Raw genomic sequence first — 23,081 nt, 5'->3', positions numbered from 1 at the left:
TTTCTTCACTAAACGGGTAACAGAAGGCGAGTTGCCATTTGCTTAATGCAAATAATGCTCGCCCTAGAAACGTGCAATGTGGCCTGTAATTGCCAGCGTGTGCGGTCATTTTGATTTTTACTTGGCTACGCTCTAGCCAAAAGGAAAGGCTCTAGGATATGATAAAGAGGTTTCAGAGAGCCTAGAAGCAACCCCTTTGCTCCCAATGACTTGTTCTCCTACAGCAAACTTCCAGGACTCATCTTTTCTGTGCTGCCACCGGGAGGTGTAAGTTTGGGGTGCGGGGTAATGGGGGAGGCAGCATTTGACTTGGCTTGGAGTTTGCCCCAGAAGAGTAACTTTTTTGAATGCAGAGAGGTGGGGTTGCAGGGAACCTGTCATTAAGGGTTCTTATGGGTGGGACCCGGAGCCAGGAATGAAGAGGGAGTGGTCCGCGGGTGGGATCTGTTGATCAGACAAAATGTAGGGGCCCGGTCCCTTGAAGTTCAGCCAGTCTCTTCCTGAGTGAGGAGCAGGGCACGCGGAGTACTCTCCCAGGGGCACGTAGGGGAGAGAAAAGCGACCGAGACAAGAGTGGACAGAGGAAAAAGCCAGACATGTTCTCCATGACACAGTCCCCTGCCCTCGCTCCAGATGAGCGCTACCGCGGAGCCGGGGCCCAGAAGCGGGTAAGACCCACGGAGCCCGCTCTGCGGGCAAACTGGTCGGATGACCTTTCAGGCCGGACGAATTCAGGGTTAACCCCTCTTGCCTGTGCTCCCTCCTCCCTTCAGTTGCCTCCTTCTTTCCCAGCCCCGTGCTGAGCGCCCTGCAACCAGTCCCAGCGCTCACGCCTTCCTCCCCAGTAGCCTAGGTCCCGGACACTTCCAGGGATGCGGGCAGGGTTTTCTTAAGTGTTAAGTCTGGTTGGTCCGGAGACCCGCGCTCTCCTTAGCAGGGGTGATGGAAGGTCTCCTGCAGAGTCCCTCCTCCACTCTGCACCCTCCGCAAAGCAACTGGACTCTTTGCGCTCTGGGGCGCCTGGGGAAAATGCAAAAGGAACCAGAGCTCGGGGAAGCGGCCCCTCGGGGGTCCCCGGCTTCCTCTCTGCGCCCGAGTTGCCTACGCCCGGCACCTGGAAGGACTGCGCAGCAGCCTCGCCTGCCCCGGACGTAAGCCTCCTTCAACCGTTGCGCGCCTCCTTCTCGTCCTTTTCAGAGCCAGGACTGGCCCTAGGTTTCCCTACGACCAGCAGGTACCCGGAGATCACTGGACCATTCATTCTCAATGTTGGCATCTCAGAACCAGTTCCATTTGCAGGGTGCCGGAAATTCCTGTGTCCTCTGCGCACAAACTTTGGCTCCAGCGCATACCTGCCCGGGCACCGGGCGCCGGCTGCCGGAGGGCGCAGATTTGAGCTGCTTCAGGTTTGGCGGGCTCCCTGTCCTGGGAAAGCGCCTTGTCCTGGGAAGTGACGTCTCCTTCGGGAGCGGAAAGGTAGGGGATGGTCCCCACTGCCCTGAAGCCCCGGGACCTGGATCTAATTTGCAGCTGGTTTCTTTGGTGTCAGGAAGGTCCCTGCTGCACAGAGCCAAGGAGGGACTGGTGACCGCTCTGTGCTGTAGGGACTGAGGGCTGCGCCGGTGGGAGGAAGGTGGTGTGCGGGACCCCGCTGGGACTCATCCTCCGCCCCTGCTCCCGTGGCGGGCAACTTCACTTCTGGTGCCTCCCTCTGGGGCCAGTGGATGGCAGTGCAGGCGCTTCTTGCGCTGCTGGTAATTCCCGAGACCAAACCCCGGGAGCTCGCAGTTGGAAGCTCAACAGGAAAGCTGCAGAGCTGGGCGTTCCCAGGGAATCTGTCCCTGAAATTCATTAAGTGATGCTTTCCTTCCACGGGGAACTTCTGAGAACAATACACTACAGCAAACAACTCTTGCAGGACGTGTGTGTGTGTGTGTGTGTGTGTGTGTGTGTGTGTGTGTGTGTGTGTAATGTGCTGATGGAAGCCAAACTTTGTAAAGGAATGTCCAGCTGTTACCGGACAGGGAGCGAAGTCAGGACTCACCAGTTATCGTCATCCAGAGACAGACATTTTAGCTGAAGGTGTTGAAATGAAAGGCGATGCGAAACATTCATTTTTGGCATAACCCAGAGAGAATGAGAAGAAACAATGAATTTTTTTTAAGTTTCAAAATCAGTTTTTGTCTCAGTCACGATAGTATTTAGTACCTTGTTTGTTATCATTGGGTGCCAATAGTTTTGTCCTGTGAAATGACACTAAGAATCAGCCTCCGAAGCCAGGTTGCTGCGGGCAGAGGGGTGAGACTAGATGTCTGCCTAGACAAGTGCATGGGGAGGGCTGAGCAGCCGGGTTTTCCCCAGAATCCTTTCCAGATCCTGGAGAAGTGCATGAGGATGAACTATTTTTAGAGTGATTTGGGTGTGGAATCACATAAACCTCAAAACCTCAAGTTGCTGGAAAGCTTTATTTAGGGGAAGGGGCCTCTTCCCAGAAGGTTCCTTGCAGGATAGGATTGCAGGCCAATGATGAAAGACTCAGTTAACCTTCCAGGAGGTTAAAGAGACAAGGATTACTTTATTAATCTCACCAAGTACATTTCCAGGCATAGGGAAGCTTTTTTAAAGATACAAAATTAATCACACCAGAAACCCTCTTACTGCTGCAGAAATCTTAATAGGATAGCACAGAAGGATGGGGCCTCCGGCACCCAGCAGCTGCGCTGTTGTTCGGGGAGGCCCTGGATGTCCGCACGTCCCAACTTGATGGCCCTCGGTTGCCCTTCTCTATTGTTGGGGGCAAACGGGAGGTTGTAGGAGGAGCCCAGCAGTCCTGTATCTCCAGAGAATTAGCTTTGCCACTCTCTGAAACCTGTATTTCAGAGCTCCATCCTGTTAGTGAGGTATTCCGTTGATCATTTCCCTCTTTCCCTCGCCTCCAGACTCCCTCCAGTGAAGAATTGTGGCCTCAGGCTTTCTGACCATCCCTGCTGCTGGGGGAATGGGAGCTCCCCGACGACCAGGAAAGCTGTGATAGAAAATTTTTGCTGAAGGTGTCCAAGGGGGAAAGTTTTCTTTTTTTAAAATATATTTCATTGATTTCGCTGTTACAGTTGTCCCATTTTCCCTGCTTTATTCCCCTCCACCTTGCATACCCCCTCCCACCCACCTTCCCTTCCTTTAGTTCATGTCCATGGGTCATACATATAAGTTCTTTGGCTTCTACATTTCCTATACTGTTCTTAACCTCCCCCTATTTTCTACCTACCATTTATGCTACTTACTCTCTGTACCTTTTCCCCTTCTCTCCTCCTCCCACTCCTCTGTTGATAACCCTCCATGTGATCTCCATTTCTGTGTTTCTGTTCCTGTTCTAGTTATTCACTTAGTTTGCTTTTGTTTTTGTTTTAGGTGTGGCTGTTAATAACTGCAAGTTTGCTGTCATTTTACCATTCACATTTTTTATCTTCTTTTTCTTAGATAAGTCCCTTTAACATTCCATATAAGGGCTTGGTGGTGATGAACTCCTTTAACTTGACCTTATCTGGGAAGCACTTTATCTGCCTTTCCATTCTAAATGAAAGCTTTGCTGGATAGAGCAATCTTGGATGTAGGTCTTTGGTTTTCATGACTTGGAATACTTCTTTCCAGCCCCTTCTTGCCTGTAAGGTTTCTTCTGAGAAATCAACTGATAGTCTTGTGGGAACTCCTTTGTAAGTAACTGTCTCTTTTTCTCTTGCTGTTTTTAAGATTCTTTCCTTATCATTAATCTTAGGTAATGTAATGATGATGTGCCTTGGTATGTTCCTCCTTGGGTCCAACTTGTTTGGGACTCTCTGAGCTTCCTGGACTTTCTGGAAGTGTATTTCCTTTGCCATATTGGGGAAGTTCTCCTTCATTATTTGTTCAAATAAGTTTTCAATTTGTTGCTCTCCCTCTTCCCCTTCTGGTACCCCTATGATTCGGATGTTGGAACATTTAAAGATGTACTGAAGGTTCCTAAGCCTCTCCTCATTTTTTTTTGAATTCTTGTTTCTTCATTCTTTTCTGGTTGGATGATTCTTTATTTCTTTCTGGCCCCCTATTTTTTTTCTGTACAGTTTCCTTTATTTCACTTAGCACTGCCTTCATTTTTTCATCTAATTTGCCACCAAATTCAACCAATTCTGTAAGCATCCTGATTACCATTGTTTTGAACTGTGCATCTGATAGGCTGGCTATCTCCTCATTGCTTAGTTGTATTATTTCTGGAGCTTTGATCTGTTCTTTCATTTGGGCCTTTTTTTTTTTTTTGTCTCATTGTAAGTACATTACGTAGTGAAGGGCGGAGCCTTAGGTGTTCACCAGGGTAGGGCAACCTAAGTCGCTGCGCGTGGGGAAGAGGTCGGAGAGGGAACAATGGAACTTGCTGCGGTCTCTGCCGGATTTCAGTCACTTCCCCTGCTTCCCAAAAGCAAACTGGGTCCTTCTGGTGCTGATTCCCAGGTAGGTGGGCTTGTGTCCATTCTAGGTCCCTGTGGGTCTCTCCAACAAGCTCTCCTGTGAGGTTGGGAGTTTCTCTTGCTGCTGCCTCAACCCCCATGGGTGTTTTCAATCAGTGGTTTGAGGTTTTATTTCCCGGCACTGAGGCCCTGGGTTGGGAGGGCTGTCTCGCTCCCCAGGTGTTCCTTATTGTTTATCCGCACGTGAATGTGGGACCGCCCGCTCCACCAGCTGCTGCCTCTCCTGGTCCACCAGCCACTGTCTCCACAATCCGGCCGGCCGCAGCCTTGCCCGCCTGCTCCACAATCTACTGCTCTGCTGGGTCCTCCACTGCCGCTTTGCTGCTAGTCCTCTCTGCCTGGCTGCCCATCTCTGCCCCTCCTGCCGGTCTGAATGGGTGTTTCTTTAACTCCTTGGTTGTTGGACTTCCATACCATTCAATTCTCTGTCAGTTCTTGTTTTTTGTTTTTAAATTGTTGTTGTCCTTCTTTTGGTTGTGTGAGGAGGCACAGTGTATCTACCTACGCCTCCATCTTGGCCAGAGGTTGAGCAAGTTTTCTTTAATGTGCCACTATTGCCTTAGTAAGCTGCTCACCAAGTATGCATTCCTGTATCCTGTTTGCTCCCTCACTGTTCTCGGCATTCCACTGTCTGACCAGTGGGAAGTGGGGCTGGTTGGCTAAAGGTTACTGACCTCTATAGAATATTAGATGCACACTAAGCTCTCAAGGACCCCCCTCCCCCAGACTCCCTGTTCTTCACAATCTACTCAGACAAATGCACATATGTGCGCACACAGTTTTGTGTTTTAGAGTATTCGTAGAGGGTGAGAATGGAAGAAACCACAAGAGTGAAAAGTACCATAGGTGACGTGCCTTGGTGGATATAGTATGGATTTTGGTGTTAAATCTAAGGCCAAATTTCTTAAAAGCTGCAAAGCCCTGAGCCAGTCAGATAATCTTGCTGGGCTTTGATTTCCTTATGCATCAAATGTGGGCGCTACTACTGATGACCTATAAGGACACCAACAGGACTAAGGAAATGATTATGTCCTAGAAGTACTACCCATATCAGTTGTGCTTGCTCTGAAGGCTCCTTAACCTGGCTATACTTACGGAGCTGGTTCCATCTCCGACTCCGCGAGCCTCCCAGGCCTTGCTCCAAAGCCAGCCTTTGGTGAGTCTGTAGCTGCGCCATCCTGTAGAGTAGCTGCTAGCCACAGGAGATGACTGGGATTAATCAAAATTAAATCAAATTAAAGTTTTGCTTTTTTAGTCTCACTAGTCACATTTCAAGTACTTGTAATCACAGCGGATACTGTATTAGACAGTGTAGATCAGGGGTGTCAAACTCATTTTCACGGGGGCCACATCAGCCTTGTGGCTGCCTTCAAAGGGCTGAATGATATTTCAGCTCCATAACAGTTAAGGAGTAGTTACATTTATACAGCCCTAAAATGTTTGGATGAAAGCTTACTGAGCGTGTTCAGTTTCTTCAGATTCAGAACTATCGTGCGTGGTCATGCTCTGCCTCGCTCTGTGGGACTCCTTAATTTATCACTGTTGGACAGACTACACATTTCGTTTTGTAAGTTTGATTATTTTCTGTCTCCTTTTACTTAAGACATAAGTCCATGGAGGCAGAGATTTTTCTATGTTTTTGTTCATTGCTAGAAGAATGTCTGGCATGCATTTGGTACTTACTAGCAGTTTGTGAAGGAATGGCTATGCAGAAGTATATTTGGAACCAGCCAAGATAGTTTGATGCTGTATCAGTTTCCTATGGCTGCTGTAACAAATTCCTACAAATTAGGTGGCTTAAAATAACTGAACTTTATTTGCCACAGTTTTGTAGGCTACAAATCCAAAATCAACATGTCAGCAGCACCAGGTCCCTTGAAGCTTCTGGTGGTTGCTGGAAATCCATGGCATTCCTTGGCTTGTAGCTGCATCACTCCAGTCTCTGCCTTTAGTCATGCATCCTTCCTCCCTGTTCCCTGTGTTCTCTCTCCTTATAAAGACACCAGTCATATGGGATTTAGGGCTCACCCTAATCCAGGATGACCTCACCCTAACAAATTACGAAGGCAAAGACTATTTCCAAATAGGGTTGCATTCTGAGGTTCTGGTGGACATAAATGTTGGGGAGTGCTATTGAAGCCAGGGCAGATGCAGAGAGAGGATCCTTTCCCTGCCCTGATTTTTCTCTAGGGGTTTATTCTGCTTCTGGGACTTTGCTAAACCTGCCTGAGAGTAAGTACAGTCCATAATGTTTGTTATTTTTGCAGACAGGCAATCACCATGCAAGTTGGCAGATTTTGTGTGCTTCCCATGCGGGTACGGAAAGGGTACATGAAGTGCTCGCCTTTGGATTGCTCAGTCAGTTGCCCTGTCTCTGTCCCCAGCCCTGCCTCTGCTTCTCAACAAGAGCCACTGTTGTCCTAGAGGACTGGCTTTCTGTTGGCCTCATCCCCGGGCATTCTGTGGCCCTGTTTGCTCAGCGCAGAGCTCAGCCGAAGGGTGCCATAGATTCTGCTTTCCTCTCAGCCAAATGTTGGCAGTTACGCCCACCAGCTCACTCTACAGCAGCTATTTGAATATTCTCCTATGGTCCATGTCCACATGTCCAAACCATCAGAGTCGATGGTGACAACCACAGTGTCAGTGTTTGATGGGACTAGAGAATCCAGGGTGGTTCTGTGGGTGATCCAACTTGCCTTTCAATACCAGTGCTGAAACTCTGTCAGCAGCTCAAGAGGACAAGGGTCAGTCAGCCAACAGGCTGGCTTAGAAGTAGGGCAGAGAATACGGGGTGAGTTGCAAAGACTATTTTGGTGCCTTAAACGGCCAGTTTGTGCTTAGCCCAGGGCCCCTTTGAGGCACTAGGCAGAGAGTAGTTGAGGAGTACCTTTGTTTCCAGCACTTGGACGAGTCTCACAGAAAAGTCCTTATGCAGCTGTGGAAGTAAATGATGTTGGTCTGTCCAAAACTGTGAAGGTCATTCTGCTGGTGTCACAGCAATGCAATAAAGGTCGAGAGCACCAGGAAATCTGAGTCTGGGCTCTGTGAACCCCATAAGCAAGGGAACATCTCTATGAACAGACCAGTGTGAATTTTCCTGGCGGGGGCACCATAACACCCCAAGAGGTTAAGAGCCATGTGTGGGACCTAAATAATTTCAACTAACACAAATTCAATGACACAGGCTGGACAAAAAGAGGACTAGATTCATCCATGTATTCAGCGAACATTTAGGTGCCAGGTATAGTTCTAGGGACATGGTGTATACCAGTGAGCAAATCAAGATTCATGTACGTGTGAAGCCTAGTTTCTAACTAAGTGATATACACTAAGTCAGGAAAGCAGGGAAGACAGAGACCAGTAGCGATACGAGTCACATGGCCCGTAGTTTTGCATGGTGCCCTGGAGGGGGAGCACAGAAGAGGCGGATCTGCTGTTAGTTTCAAAACCCGGCGCCTTTCCCACAAATCCACGTCACCCAGTGTTTAAAGACCTGTGAGCCTTTGTCCTCTAACCTCAGGCCAATTCATCAGTCTGATATTCAGCTGATGAACCCGATCGATCTCTGGAAAAACTGACTTGTGGGACTTATGGAGAAAAGCTATATTGGTCTCCCGTGTGGCACCTTCCTAAGGATTTTCAGGGATTATTTTGACTGTACCTTTGAGGTTCACCCTTGTGAGTCTATTTCAGAGCCTCATCCTGCCAGTTGGATGCCACCCTTCTGCCGTGCGGTTTGGAAATCAAAGTTGTGGGATTTTACTGAGTATTTATTTCTCCATGATCCCTGAGAACAATTTGGTCCAAGTAGAACAGCAGCAGAAATGGGAGTTCTCATCTGTATCTGATACTAAGTTGCTACGAGACTTTACAGAAATCAGAGCGTTTTGATCCCTGTGTCCTCATGTGTAAATGAGGTAGTTGGACTAGACACCCTCCCAGGGTCTGGAATTTGAATGTCACACAGGAAATGAACAGTATGTTGTACACTTTCACTTTTTCTTTCCCTCCTCTTTTGCCAGCTGCATCCTAGCTGAGCTTAGTGTGCTTGTGTCTTTGTGGGTCTTTCCTAATTCTTCTTACAGTGACTTCTGCTACACTGCCAAATTGCCTGTTCAACCCCAGGAAAGTCAGAGCCAGAGGAAATCTGATTGCCAGAGCCCAGGTTTTCGGGGGTATCTTCTCTGGTTACAGATCAGAGCTGAGCATTTTGCCTCTGCATGTGGCTTGCGAGTGCAGAAAGATGTCATTGGTGCAGGGGGCCTTCCAACCAGTGGCCCAGCGTCCAGCTGGGAGCCAGGTGCCTGTCTGGGTGCAGCTGAGGAGGAGTTTGACACAGGACACAATCCTCTTCCTTAAGTCGCTAGGCAGGACACAAAACCCCCACATTCAAAGTTAAAAAATAAGAAATAAGAAAAGTGTGTTCAGAGTGGCAAAGGAACAGCGTTTTCAGTTAAAGAAACAGAATTCTGGGATCTCTGAAATTTAGGAAGATGGGAGGCAAAAACAAACAAACCAACTCAGGAAATAGTGCCCCTGATTAAATCATTAAACTCCAGCCAGGAAATAAGCACAGGGTAGCCCTGGGCACCAAGGGCTCAGGTCCTTGTTTACCACTTACTAACTGGGTGCCCCTCCAGCCAGTTAGTTTCCCATAGGCTCAATTTTCCTCTGTGAAACAAGGGAACACGACCCCTTCTACAGGGATGTGATGAAGGATTCAGTGAAATAATGGTTAATGAAGGTGCTTTGTAAGAACACATGTCGTTAGATAAAAACGTGTGGGTTTTTTTTTTGTTTGCTTGTTTATTTTTTTTCCCGTGGAGAATTTAGATTTTTCGCACCCCTAATATAATATCCCTCTTGATTTGGTATCTCAGTTCTGCATGGTGGCTTTCAAAGCCTAATGTAAGACAAACATAACACACTTGAAACTTACCACCAACCTGCCACATGGTGTAGCTTAAAATTCTCTGGTAGCTACATTTGAGAGGCAAAAAGAAACAGATAAATGTAATTTTAATAATTTATTTAATTTAATGTATCTAATGTTTTATAATTTTAACATGGAATTAATATGAAAATTGTTTGTGAAATATTGTACTTCCTTTTTCTTCACACTAAGTCTTTAAATTTCAGTACTCTTGCAGCAATCTCAGTTCAGATGAGTCACATTCCAAGTGCTCAGTAATCACCCTTGGCTCGCGTCTACCCTATTGGACAGTTTAGAGTCACAAGGCACGGTCCACTCCCTGGACCTGTAAATGCCTCCTTATATGGCAAAGTGGACTCTTCAGATGTGGTTCGTTAAGGATTTTGAGGCAGGGAGATTATTCTGGATTATTCGGAGGGCCTGATGTAATCGTGGTGTTCTCCTAAGAGGGAGGCAGGAGGGTGGGACAGAGGAGAAGGCAATGAGATGATGGACGCAGAGCCTGGGGAGGTGTGCTTTGACCGTTTTGTGCTGCGACCCTTTTGAGAAGGCGTTCCTCTGGCTGCATTGTAGACAGCTACAGCTGGCTGTGTCGCAGCTTGGCCTGGGTATGCATGCGCAGTCCTTCCTAGGGTTGGTGGGCATCCCTGCCCTCCTCCCTGAGAACTGGCATCTGCTTCTCACTCTGAGTCAGTTGTCACCTTTGGTAGCAAACACTCAGTGTCTAATCACTACCCTTGAGGATGAACAGAGGCGAAAGGTTTTGCACATTAGGGTACAACACACAGGATGAAAACAATGACTTAGAAAGTGACTGGTTCTTTCCCATCTGCTCAGTGTTTCTGTACATCTAAAAATGTGCTACATACAGCGTTTATAATTAAAGATTGTGCTGCTCTGTGGGTTTGGTGGGGATTAAGTTGAACTCATATACCTTTATCTATGAGTGTTAGTGAACGTGTGATGAGGCCAGTAATGCTCAAAGTTTAACATGAATGAGAGTGCCCTGGAGAGTGATAAACTGCGGATGGCTGGCCCCGAGGCCTAAGCAGGACCAGCTTGTAGGTGGGTGGGGGGTGGCAGGAATTGGCATTTCTAACCAGTTCCAGGTGATGCTGACGCCACAGGCAGGCAGGTAGGCAGTTAGATAGGTGTGGAACAGACCCTCCAAACACCCGGCCTGCAGGGGGTCCACCGAGGCCTCACCTGCACCGGTGCAAGGAAAGACCCTCAGGCCTGCACTCCCTCCCTGACCAGGGCGAGGGCACACAGTCCTCTTCCAACAATAAGCTCGGTAGTCGTTGCTAAGGAACTTCAGAGTCAGCATGGCTCCTCTGGCTTGGCTCTGTTTTGTGTCTCCCACCCTTAGGTCCGAAGTAGACGACAATCCTGAGATCCCCAAGTCTCAGCTAAAAATACCTCATTTGCCACAGGCCAGCTGACTTCTCAGATTTCCCAGCTGGAGTGAATCCCCCAGACCCAGGGCTGCCCCCGCGGAAAGTCAACCAGCAGAAAATACCCCATTAAAAATAGCCCTGGGGAGGCCCCTCAAAGCTCTCACACCCAGCTGCTCACTTGGGATGACCGTTCTGGGGGTGGGGGGACCAAGCCAGGAACGGGGGAAGGGCAGCCTGACTGAGTCCGGTTTCACTCCCTAGAAGAATTTGGGCACACCTTAGAGACCAGCTCCCCCTCCCTCTGGTCTTTGTGCTTATTCAGTGTAAGATCTAGGTTTGGTCACTGTAGTCCTAGGCCTGGCCTGTGGGATCTGTAGTCTTCCTTCTTCCACGTAACAATATGGCTGAGCTTCCCAACCTCTCAGAAATTAAAACAGCCGAGCCTTCCTGGAGGTGTCCTTGGTGAGCATGTGAAGCGGCCCCTTGGAAGAAAGGCCCTGCAGGGTGACTTGTGTGGTCGGGGGTCTGGGTCACCTTGTGACAAGCTCAGCTTGCCTGCTTGACTCCTCCCGATGGCACCGACCGTTTTGCTGTGTTGTTTTAACTTTTCCTCTCTCAGTCAAATGTCAATGAGAGGAACAAAAATGCTCCCTGCATTCCTAACTGACAATGTTCTGCAATCATTTCATGTCAGAAACTCTTAGTAGCAGGCAACTCTCTCCCCACCTCCCTTGAAGAGAGTTTGGTGAGAAATACCTTTTTTCCAGAAAAGCTATCTAAATTAAAAAGTTTTTCCAATTATAGTTGACAGACAATGTTACATTAGTTTCAAGTGTATGACATAGTAATAAGATATTTATATAACGTATGAAGTGAAGCCCCTGATAAATCTAGTACCCATCTGGCACCATACATAGTTATTACAGTATTACTCACTATATTTCCTATGCCGTATTTTACATCCCTGTGACCCAGAAAAACGATTTATCCTCGGTAATGGAAGTAAGCAAAATCCAGGGGATAAATAGGTTAAATTAAAATTTTTTTTAATTTAGTATTTAAAAGAACTTTTAAGTGTGGGCTTTTCTTTAAAAAAGTTTGTTTTTCCACTCATATTTCTTTTAGAAGCAAAAATATAACAAATTATCCATTTTGGCTTCTCCCCCTTGAATATAGTGGCGAGTAGTGCGCAGTGAGGTGGGGAAAACAGGTCAGTCTGGTCGGAAGTCACGCAGGCGGAGCGTCTCTGAAGGTCCCGCCACGCGGGAGCATTGACACGCAACGCACACTCCCAACCTACTGACTCACAGTAGCAGAGAAGGCTGAAGAATCCAGACCTTCTGGTTTTATTCCTCCTTTCCAGTATAAGTGAGGAGAGAGTGGAAAAAGGAATAACACTGATTGCTTTCTATGAACTTCAGAGCTCTGTTTGGATTTTCCTATTCCTTCCCCGTTGGTGAACAACTGGCCCTGAATTCGTTCTGTGGGTGCAGTATGGCGGGCTCCTCAAGATTCCCAGGAGGGCAGCGCTGTGGTCGAGACCCGACAGTGGGAGGACGTCCTGGGATGGGGGGTCAGAGCCTGAGCAGGGTGAGGAAGGTGTGGACGTGTGGATGAGCCGGGGTGAGATGAGTGAGCTCCGAGAAGGTGACTGTGGCTCCTTCGGAGGAGATGGCGCGGGGACAGTGGATGGTGCATTGTAGACTGGAGACTGGTCACATAATTGCAGGTAGTAAGAATAAGCCAGATTCCTTACTGTTGGAAAGAAAAAGTTGAAGGCAGAAAATGGCATCTAGAACCCTATGATAGGGGATTGGAGTTGGAATACGGGTTTAAATGTATGTGTTTCAACATATACAGGTCGATCCAGGGCTGCAGGGCACAGGTGGTTAGGTGAGAAGGGTGAAGGGGTGTAAGAGGTACGAACCTCCAGTAGAAAACAAAACTCACGGGGATGTAATATACAGCACAGGGAAATAGTCAATATTATTGTAGTAACTTTGTGTGGTGACAGATGGTTACTGGACTTACTGTGGTGATAACATCGTAAGGAATGTTGAATCACTGTTATGCACCTGAAACTTGTATAATACTGTGTGTTAACTGTGCTTTGGTTTTGAGTATAATGTAAACGTGTAAATAGCATGTTCTGTGAGTACCTAGGAACACCCAGATCTTGGTTTTAGATACCATTTTCTAGAAAAAGGAGCTGGGCTCCTTAGAAAAATGACTGATTCCAAAGATGAGGCAAGGAGAAGTTCAACATGAGTCCAGAGCTTCTTGTTCCAGAAAGCAAGGAAGGGCTCAAAGAATTATGGGTTCATGTTAAAACGACACAGGAGCCAGCTTGAACTGGCTCCTACCAGCCAATGGAGGGCAGTTGACCATCAAAATAAGTAATCATAGAAACAGATTATAAACCACTGAATAAAATACTAAACCACAAGTCCATACAGATATCAATAAATAACAGAATAAACTGAAGTTTGAAGGGATAGGATATTTCCATAATTTTAATGTCTTACCATAAAATACTTATTGATCACATGGGTGGAGAGAGGGAGAGCGTAATATTACAGTAGGGACGCTTGGCAGATGTCGTCTTTATCATGCGGTTAATAACTAAGGAACATTTTACAAGTTAACTGACCTATAATTTACTAAAGTGTCAACGTCATGGAAGTTGATGGAAGACTGGAGGAGACCAAGGAGACCACATGAAAATTAAGGGTGATGTGTGATTCTAAGTTAGATTCCTTTGGTACAAGAGATGCTATTGGAACTGTTGGCAAAACTCGGGTGGTTCTGAGCATCAGATGGCAGCACTATAAAGATGTGATTTTCTGTGGCTCTGCAGGAGACTGTCCTCATGTTCAGGCAACACGCACTAACATTTTTCTCAGAGGGACAGGACATCCGGTTAGCATTCAGTATCAAGCGCTTCAGAGAAACATTCTTTGTACTGCATGTGGTGGTTTCAATTTTTTTTTAAAGGAGGAAACAGTCCATAAATTTCATTTGATAATTTCAAGAGATTTAAAAACTTTTTTATATTTGTATCTACACTAAGACAAACTTTATTTGTAATCATGGCAACCTTTTTAAAAATTAAATTTATTGGGGTAACGTGGGTTAATAATTTTATATAAATTTTAGCTGTACAGCATTACAATACTCTATTCTGTGTTCACTATGCAAAGCCTAGTCTCCTGTTGCCGTATGTTTAACCCCCTTCACCCTGTTTGTCTTCCCCTGCCCGAGACCCCTCTGGGAGCCACCATTCTATCATCTGTCCATGAATTTCTGTTTGTTTGTTTGTTTGTTTGTTTGGCAATTTTTCTTTTGAAAGCAGCGAACAAGTTAGCATACTTTTAATATACAATTTAATCTTACATTCCAAAAAGAGAATTTAAAAAATTTCTTCCCCTGGAAACAAGATTAATTATATCCACTTAATTCACGGTCATAATTTTTAACTGCATTTTCTTTGGAAAGGATAAAAGTCCATACATCAAGGATAGACAATTATTAAACATTTCAAGACATGTTTTTCATTAGTTTAGGTTGTCTTAATTTGGATCCAGAGGTTTGCCTTTTCATACACAAATTCGATACATCCATAATATTGTACATAGTTTAAAGTGTTGATCATTTATATGTTTGGTTTTGTCTCCAAGTGCAGACAACTTTAGCACTGAAAGAAGCTCAAGAGAATTGATAGATGTTATTTTTTGCAAAATACAGTATTATAGTTTTTTAAATGTCTTATTACTTGGGAATACTAACTGTGGAAAGACGTCAAAACAAAATTAAAAAGTATGATGGATGGACCAATGAGGTTTGTACTCTCACAAGCTGGCTTTTCATCAGCAGCCTCTTATCATTTTAGGCAATGTTATGCAATTCTTAATACTTTGGATTCCCCAATATAAATATTAAACACTCAGCATGGTTTATACTGTAAATACGTGTTAACATTATAAACACTTGAAACCATCAGTGGAAAGAAGCTGGGAAGGTAAATTATTTAATTATGGCTGAAGTAATTCTAGCAATTCATTTTTGAGTGCTTGTAAGTAAATACTCATTAATAATTTTGGTCACCAAAGTATTTTCAGTATTATGCTGCTTTCTGTTATAGTTACATTTTTAATTGATTTTCCAAGTACAGTTGTCTCCATTTTCACCCCACCATGCCCCCTGCCCCACCCATCCCCATCTCCCACCCTTGAACCCGTCTGCTTTGGCTTTGTCCATGTGTCCTTTATACTTGTTCCCTGATGGCCCTTCTCCTATTACCCCCCCTGTTATCCCTTTTCCCCCTCCTCTCTGGTTACTGTCAGTTTGTTCTTTATTTCAGTATCTTTGGCTGTATTTTGCTTGCTTCCTTGTTTTGTTGTAGTATGTTTTAATAAAAAGGTTGAAGTCAGTTTTCTATGTTCATTTTCACATTACCAAAATTATTTAACTTTTACTTATGCTGTATAGCACTTAATGCAATTACAATTAAATGACTATTTGTATACCTGTTTATTCTTTCTCCTCTGGTAGATTGTGCATTCCATGTATTATTTTTAGTATATGCTTGTCTTAGCTGTCTAATCTTGAAGGTGTGATACCCTAATTGTTCTCACAGTGAACTGCGTATTTGCAGCTTTAGGAAGCCAGCTTTCAGTAACTTCAATCAATTCATATGTTCTTTGAGCTCCTGTTCTGTTATACCATTGTTGTCTAGTAACCACTGAAAACATTTCCTTCTTTCTAAAGGCCTCCTTCGAAGTATTGGACCTGAGTGCAACTCTACCGTTCTATACCTAGACCTTCAGAGTCCGGTTTTCCCCTTCCTATCTGCTCAGCCTATCAGCTCAAAGCTCAGCCTTTCTCATAAGGAAGTCTGTCTCTTCCTCTAGTTTTGTTGATCTGTTGTTTTGAAACTAAGACTGAAGTATGTTTTTCAAAGTATTCCACATCTCCTTTGACTTCCTGGGTTAAACTGATTCTGCCGAGACAGAATGTTCCATGCTAAGGCCTTTTGAATGACCTGTTTAGCCTTGCATTGGTAAGATTTTTATCAAGTTGTGTTCTTCACCTTAAGAAGATGGAATACACTATGATAAAGCCACCCATTCTTTTTGTTTGTTTGTTTTGAAACAAAATCTGCCCCCTTTTTCTGATGAAGCCATGAATTAGGTTTCTGACATCTAAAGCCTGGGTAAAAGGTCACTTAATGAACAAAGCCAGAGTGATTTAGGACCATGGGATGGAAGATGGCTAAAACTAATGAATGAGCCCCATGCATCTGAGGTATTGGAACCTCCACTTGCTTTCTTTCTATGGCCCTGAATAAGAAGGACTGGAATTTGAGGCAGCCTAGGAGTGGAACAAATAATCAAAACTAGAAGTTGTGTTTTACTCCTGGGTAACCAAAGGAGTAGACAACTGCTTTGTAAACTCAGATGCATGGGGCTCATTCACAAGTTCCAGCCATCTTTCATCCCATGGTCCTAATTCACTCTGGATTTGTTCGTTAAATAACCTCTGACCTCTTTGTAAACTCAGTAGTACAATTAAATAGTCATTTAATTGTTTAGTACTTTTGAGGAAGCACATTTTGTTCTGTTCATCTCTAGAACCTACCTCACTCCCACCTAATACACTGGGTCAAGCCTCAGTGTGTAGCTGGGGGGACAGAGGCTGCAGAGATGGTCCAAAGTATAAAATGCTACCTGGACCACGTTTGGTTGGGGTCCACTAAACCTTAAAGCCTCATGCCCTGCCTGGTCAAGAAATAATCACTCTATGTGTAATACTACTTCTTACTCTTCCTCAAATTTCCTCCTTCAATGTCACAAGTGTTAGGTTTTGGAGGACACAATCAATTATGCCTCTCCTTGTTAACTGACGTTGACATTAAAATTCTGTGTTCATTTATGCTCCCATTGGGTGATGATCACAATTAAAAGACATAATGTTTGATCTAAAAAAAGGTACCATCTCTCTGTAGACAAAAGGCATAATCGCTTAGTGTATTACTGAAAAACCTAATGTTAGATGATACCTAGAGAAAATGGGAGAAGTTGGCTAACTGAGGACTGCACCTTGCGTCCAGAGTGTAGAGCTGACTGCGTACTATGTGTTTAACTGATACTTGCTGAACAACTGCAGTGCTCTCCCGCAGGGAAGGCAGTACACTGGGGAATATTTGGAAATAATGGAGGGTCTCTTGTGGGCCGCCCTTCTTGGGTAGGTGGGGGAGTTACTACTGATATTTATGAGATGGTGGCCAGGGATGCCAGATGTCCTGAAATATGTGAAAAATTGTCCTGCTCAGAATGTCAGTTGTGTTGCTTCCCTTCGGCCCCGTCCTTCCTTATCAGCACACACATGCCTTGAGTACTGATGAGCCCTGTGCATCTGGGACTCAGTATTTCTCATTGAAAGAAATACTGTAGTATCGTCTTGGTGCAAAAGTAAAAATTTATGTGTTAAAAAAATATGGCAATGCAGGCTGACCATGCCCTAGTTCACAGGGCCCCTAAGGCAGAGTTGTTGCAGTCCTTTCTGCATATCTGCATTATTGTCCCATCACAGGGCATCGGCACCTCTCATGAAGTTGTGAATCTCCTTGGAGGTGGGTGCTCACCTTTCAGAGAACAGGGACTATGTCTTTCTCATCATTATATCCCTATAGCACAGCTGTGCACAGAATGGGCACTAAATAAGCATGAGGAGAATAAACCAAATTAGTGAGATTTTAACATGTAACATAGACATGTTTTGTAATGGAAGCCTCAACAGTAAAGTCTCTGTATTTTCCAGCTAGACTACTCATGAAATATCGTGAAACATAAGATGAATGTTAAGTTTGGAATTCATCCTTTTGCTCTGGGTAGTCACAAAGAAATTGTTGCTACATCTAACACATAAAATCCTTACTTGTACTTTTTTTACTGCAGGATTCCTTTCAGCAGGTAGGTTCAGTAGGTTAAATGTTTTCAACATCTGTTTATGTTTTACTTTGCATTGAAATGCCTGAAATGGATTATTGCAGAGCATAAAATCCATTTTGTCTTGTATGCATTCCCTGATTATTTTCAGCTGTAGAAAGTCAATATTTTAGTTCTTTACTCACTTTACCAATCTGTTTCAATTTTTAGAAGTCACAACATTTCCATTGTTATTGGATCAGCAAGTCAATTAGGTCCCTAAGATTTGCACAAATTCAACAGCTTCCTCAGTGCTACATGAAAAATAGGTTTGACTTCATTTGGCAATATGTTAGGCCCCTCTGGATTTTGACATATAGTTTCCTCAAAAATGCAGTAACTTATAATCAGAATGTGAAATTCAAAATGGTTTTATGAATAAAGTCAAATATTCAATTTCCTGAGGAATGAATAACTACCCTCTGTTTTTTCCCCCTGTAGCCTTTATTTTTTCCCAAAAATAGATGGAAAAAATGACCTTTAAGGCTGTTTAATATATGCAGAAAGAGTTTTCATATTGTATCTGCATTAGAAGAAATCTTTTATTACCTTCACTTGTGTCTGCCATAAAACGATGAGGCTGACATGTTTGAAATTGGGGGCAATGTCATCTCAAACAGGAGGCCATGTGCTATCTGTCTACCTTGTTGTCTAGGCAGGGAGTAGCTTGCTCTTTCTTTCCAAGATCATCTTCTGTGACTGTTACAGAAGTGTGACCTTTCCACCTTGCTCTGAAGAAAATGGGGTCTACCTTAGAAGGTTCTCCTATTGCCTCTGAAGACATCACCTCACTTGAGCAAACATAACTTTCCTCGAGGGGGATTGAATTGAGCCAACTCCACGCTGTGCATTGCAGAGAAATCAGGACTCTCAGAGCTTTTGGAACTTGAGAGAAACATTGTTATTATTACTGTTTTTTACCTTTCCTTTGCTTTACCAACTTCATTTTGGGGGGAATACTTGTGGTTGAAGCAAAACATTGCTCTTCTATCCCTTATTTGCAGATGTACACACATGGCTAGGACAGGGCGATGACTTTATAAGGTCACCTAGAGTTTCAGTGGTGGAGACAGTATTATTCAACTGCCTCTGAAACATTCCAGTCTTTCCTCTCATGTTTCAGACTTCAGCTAAACAATGCTACCCTGAAAACAGAAACACTGAAGTGATCCGATACCCAAGTATTGGACTAATATTATTATCCAGTCTCCTCAACGGGAAAATTATTTTGTTGGTATTTCATCTCCATATGGAACACCCATTCTGGAATGGACTATCTGGTGCTGTTGTTATTATGTTAATTTTCAAAGGAGAAAATAGGGGCAGGTTGGCTTGCAGAACCATGTGTTCTGGTGTGAATTGAGTAAGTTCATTTTGAGAGAGTGTGTGAGTTATTCAAGCTTCATCTACTTCAATTAAATGCCAGAAAATGGGATGAAAAGACTTACTGAAAGCCAGATGCTTGTTCTTCATGCCTCTTGGGACATTAAAAACAAGCATCACAACAGAAGATATTTGGGTTTGGGGTAGTTCACTGAAAGATGATTTTGGAGGCATGTGGCTTATTGATAAAGTGGGAGCTAATGTTCTGGATGGAGAATTGACAGATGCCCGATTTGAGAAGTGTCTAGATCACTGATTTCTTATTCCGTAAGTCTACTTTTAATTCATGGGAGGAACTCTTTCACAGTTCATTGAGCACAGAGAGGAAAACCTCTCCCACTGAAAGAATTTCTTCTTGAATAAGTAGGTAACGGTTGGCTCGTTTTTGCTCAGTGGACAGAGAGTGGAGGTGGGTTGGAGAAACTCCATCTCTAACACTGAAGAAAACACTTCAGATCTCATTCTGGCTTGATGGTTGGGCAAGACGAGGTTCTGGGCCAAATATCTATTAGAAATTGTAGTCTTCGTGTCTGCATTTTTTCAGGACTATGAGGGCATTAACATGTGACCATGTGATATCCCCACAGAGTTTAGAGGGAGCCTGTGTCCTGTTCAGGTCATTCCAGTCAGAGTGACCTTGTCATCACTGTAGGCTGTCCCTTGCACTGTTGAAACAGTAAAGTGTGAATGCACTTGTTGTTGATCACCTTCCTACCTGGAGAACTAAGGTGCAAAATCAGCATCAAAGAGATACATAGTGTTGATTTGGGATGAATTTCTCTTTTTAATTGCTTTTAACATTATGAGCAAATCTTTTGTTGTAGGACAGATGGTTTGAATTCTGCCATAATTTTACATACAATTCCAACCATTAAAATGTACACTTACATTTGAATATAAGAATATTTTGATATTTTGATTTGGTTAAGTCATAAATTTCAAAGCAGTAAGTAGAATTTTACTAAATCCCCTAGATAGATATATGAATTAGGACAACCTCTGGGTAGTAATATTCAGTATTTGTGCACCTAAAATCAGACTGTTGATTAAGCATCCTGTATTAATTCAGTCTACACATAAGAATATAATCATTTTGGTATTTTAGAAGATCCATAGCATAGTGTCACATTTTGAAGGTAGAATTAACCTTTTGATTTCAAAATGCTCTGTTAATCAGTAACTGTTTATATACCACTTCAAGTTTGACTGATCTTTGGTTGCAATTTAAAGAAATTCTAGTTGAAATAAAAATATCAGCATCTCCCTGTGTCTGATGCTATACCTTAAGAGTAGCGAATTAATGTTAAACAATTTGTAGACCATACCTTTAGGTGAATATTGCCAAGGGTGGCATATGTTTAGCAAAAGTTTGGAACAGTCAAGGAATAGGTTATTTTGTTGTTGTTGTTGTTAATGAGGGTTTTGATGTATTAGATATGAACTCGTATCTCTTTCTATTTCAATCTTTACTTTGGAAAATGGCATTTTCATTTCAGTAGTACAGTGTACCAAGAAGAATGATATCCGTATCTTTGAAAACTGATCGTTGGGGCCACTACTTGCATGTCATCCTCAGGGTAAAGTGTCCTAAGCTATAGAAACTGTAGAAGATTACATATTTTCCAGAAATCTGTGTTATTCCCAGGCAGGGAGTGCTTACAGGGAGTTGGGAAGAGCCAGGTGGCAGGTGCATAGAGAAGTGGAGGCAATGAGTCTGGTACAGGCAGGGTTGACCTAGAAGGCTCTCCAGAGCCTGCCACTTGGACTGCGGTCCTCAGACGGCCAGTATCAGCATCCCCTGGGAGCTGAATGCAAGAGTCTCAGGCCCTGCCCAGACTTACTGGGTCAGACATGCCCCACACAGCTATGTGCATGTTGAAGTTTGGGAATAGTCTTCTGTACCATGTTAAGGAAGTAGGTTTTTGTCTCTCAAGACTCTAGCAGGTTTTAAGCAGGAAGGTGACGTATCCAAATGAGTGTTTGAGAAAGATCACTGGGGTGCAGCACAGAGATTGAAGGGGCCAAGCGAGGATTTGGGGAAGTTGCAGAGGAGATGGCTAAAGTACCTGGAGAATGTGGGACCTCTAAAGGGACTGCAGGATGGCCTAGTCCAGTGACTGCCAGCCTTCCCACCTTCCTTACTTTTTATTGTTTGCTTCCAATTAGCCCCTGTTTGAAAGCATTCCCCCTATCACACCGTATTTTGTCATTTGTAATTGAAAGTTGCTAAATTGTAATTTACTAAGTTGTGAATTTTTTCTTCTGGATTTATTCCGACTGAAGACGTAAAAGACACCGAACTGAAGATGTAAAAGACACCGAACTTTTGATCAGCAGGAGGTAATTCACTGGCCTCACTTTGTTGCTGTTAGCTCTGGTCAAAAGTAAACAAACTTGAGTAGCGATACTTATCACAAAAAGTCTACCTGTATTGTGTTTAAAGAAAACTTTTAGTGTTTTTTCCTCCCTCACATCAAAAGTAAGTATATCAAAGCTCTGAATTTTTCTAATGAAGCTTTTCATTGTAAGTAATTTATTTACTTGAGATAATACATATTTATTCTGATCGTACTCTATACGAGAAGCTGGTTAGTTGCCTAAGGGATAAAAATAATGTTCTGGGCATATGGTGTAGTTTTTTGTTGAATGAATTAAAAATGGATTTTTACCTCTTCAAGTTATAGTTTAGTAATTTTAGTGTGCATAAACATCACCGTGATCCGAAGTAGAAAGTCATAAAAACTACAGTTGAGTTAAAATTGCTTCAACTGCAAATGATAATATATTTTCATATTGACAATGATTTAATAAGAAGAAATGTACTCCTTTCTTGTGTAAATGTAGTCTGAAAATAAGCAGTTCAGGGTTGACAAGGCAGCTTCACAGATCCTTCAGAGATCAGGTTGCCTCTTTCTTGCTTCTGAGTCATCCTCTGCATACAGCTTTCACCTCTGGCCCTAAGATGATTGCGTTAGCTCCAGCTATTACATCCATATTCCGGCCAGCAAGAAAGAGAAAGGTCATACCCCTGTCTGGGAGAACACTTCCTGGAAGTCACCTTTAAGACTTCCAGTTTTATCGACCTGCCTTTTGACCCAGCAATTCCACTGCTGGGATTATATCCTAAGAATCCTAAAACATCAATATCAAAGAACCTATGCACCACAATGTTCATAGCAGCACAATTTACAATAGCCAAGAGTTGGAAGCAACCTAGGTGCCCATCAGTAAATGAATGGATCCAAAAATTGTGGTACATATACACAATGGAATTCTATGCTGCAGAGAGAAAGAAGGAGCTACTACTACCTTTTGCAACAACATGGATGGAACTGGAAAGCATTATGCTGAGTGAAATAGGCCAGGTGCTGAAAGACAAATACCATATGATCTCACCTTTAACAGGAAGCTAAACAACAAAACAAACAAGCAAGCAGGAAAAACAAAAAACAAAAACCAAAGACACTGAAATAGAAAACAAGGGGATAGTGACCAGAGGGGAGAAGGAAGGGAAGTTAAGGGGAAAAAGGGGGAGGGATTTGGAGGAACAAATAAGAAGGACACAGGGACGAGAACTAAGGGGGGTGGAAATGGGAGGGAGGTGGGGAGCAAGGGGCGGGGGAGGCTGGGATGGGAAAAATAGACAAAAAACTATACTTGAAAAATAACTAAATAAAATTAAAAAAAAAAGACTTCCAGTTTCATCCTGTGGTCATGCATGCAGGACACAGCCTCACATAGTCATGAAAGAAGATGGGAAATGCTGTTTCTATTGTACACGGCTTAAGTTTTGGCCCCCACAAAAGTTAGGGTGCTGCTTCTAAAATGAAAGGAAAGAGTAGATGGTGTGAGTCAGTTAGCCTCTGCCAGAAACCAGAATTCA

At 43.8% G+C, this 23,081-nt stretch overlaps 1 protein-coding gene across 5 annotated transcripts in view; it reads left to right on the top strand.

Moving 5' to 3' along the window:
- The first annotated feature begins 230 nt into the window (after window positions 1-230).
- CORIN (corin, serine peptidase) overlaps window positions 231-23,081 on the top strand; it is a 185,525-nt gene continuing 162,674 nt past the window's right edge. For 2 of the 5 annotated variants that reach the window (XM_053654911.1, XM_053654910.1), the window contains exon 1: window positions 1,162-1,476. In XM_053654911.1, coding sequence (XP_053510886.1) covers window positions 1,267-1,476 — 210 coding nt within the window. In that variant the 5' untranslated portion in view covers window positions 1,162-1,266. Of the gene's footprint in view, window positions 268-292; window positions 669-1,161; window positions 1,477-4,391; window positions 4,483-23,081 lie in introns of those variants that run through there. The other 3 variants (XM_053654913.1, XM_037164757.2, XM_053654912.1) reach the window with 3 other exon arrangements.

The sequence above is a fragment of the Artibeus jamaicensis genome, unplaced genomic scaffold (genome assembly GCF_021234435.1).
Source record: "Artibeus jamaicensis isolate MK-2021 breed Jamaican fruit bat unplaced genomic scaffold, CSHL_Jam_final contig_889, whole genome shotgun sequence".
NCBI classification, from domain to species: Eukaryota; Metazoa; Chordata; class Mammalia; order Chiroptera; family Phyllostomidae; genus Artibeus; species Artibeus jamaicensis.
Note: the sequence above shows the minus strand (reverse complement) of the source record. Positions and strands in the feature narration are given on the sequence as shown.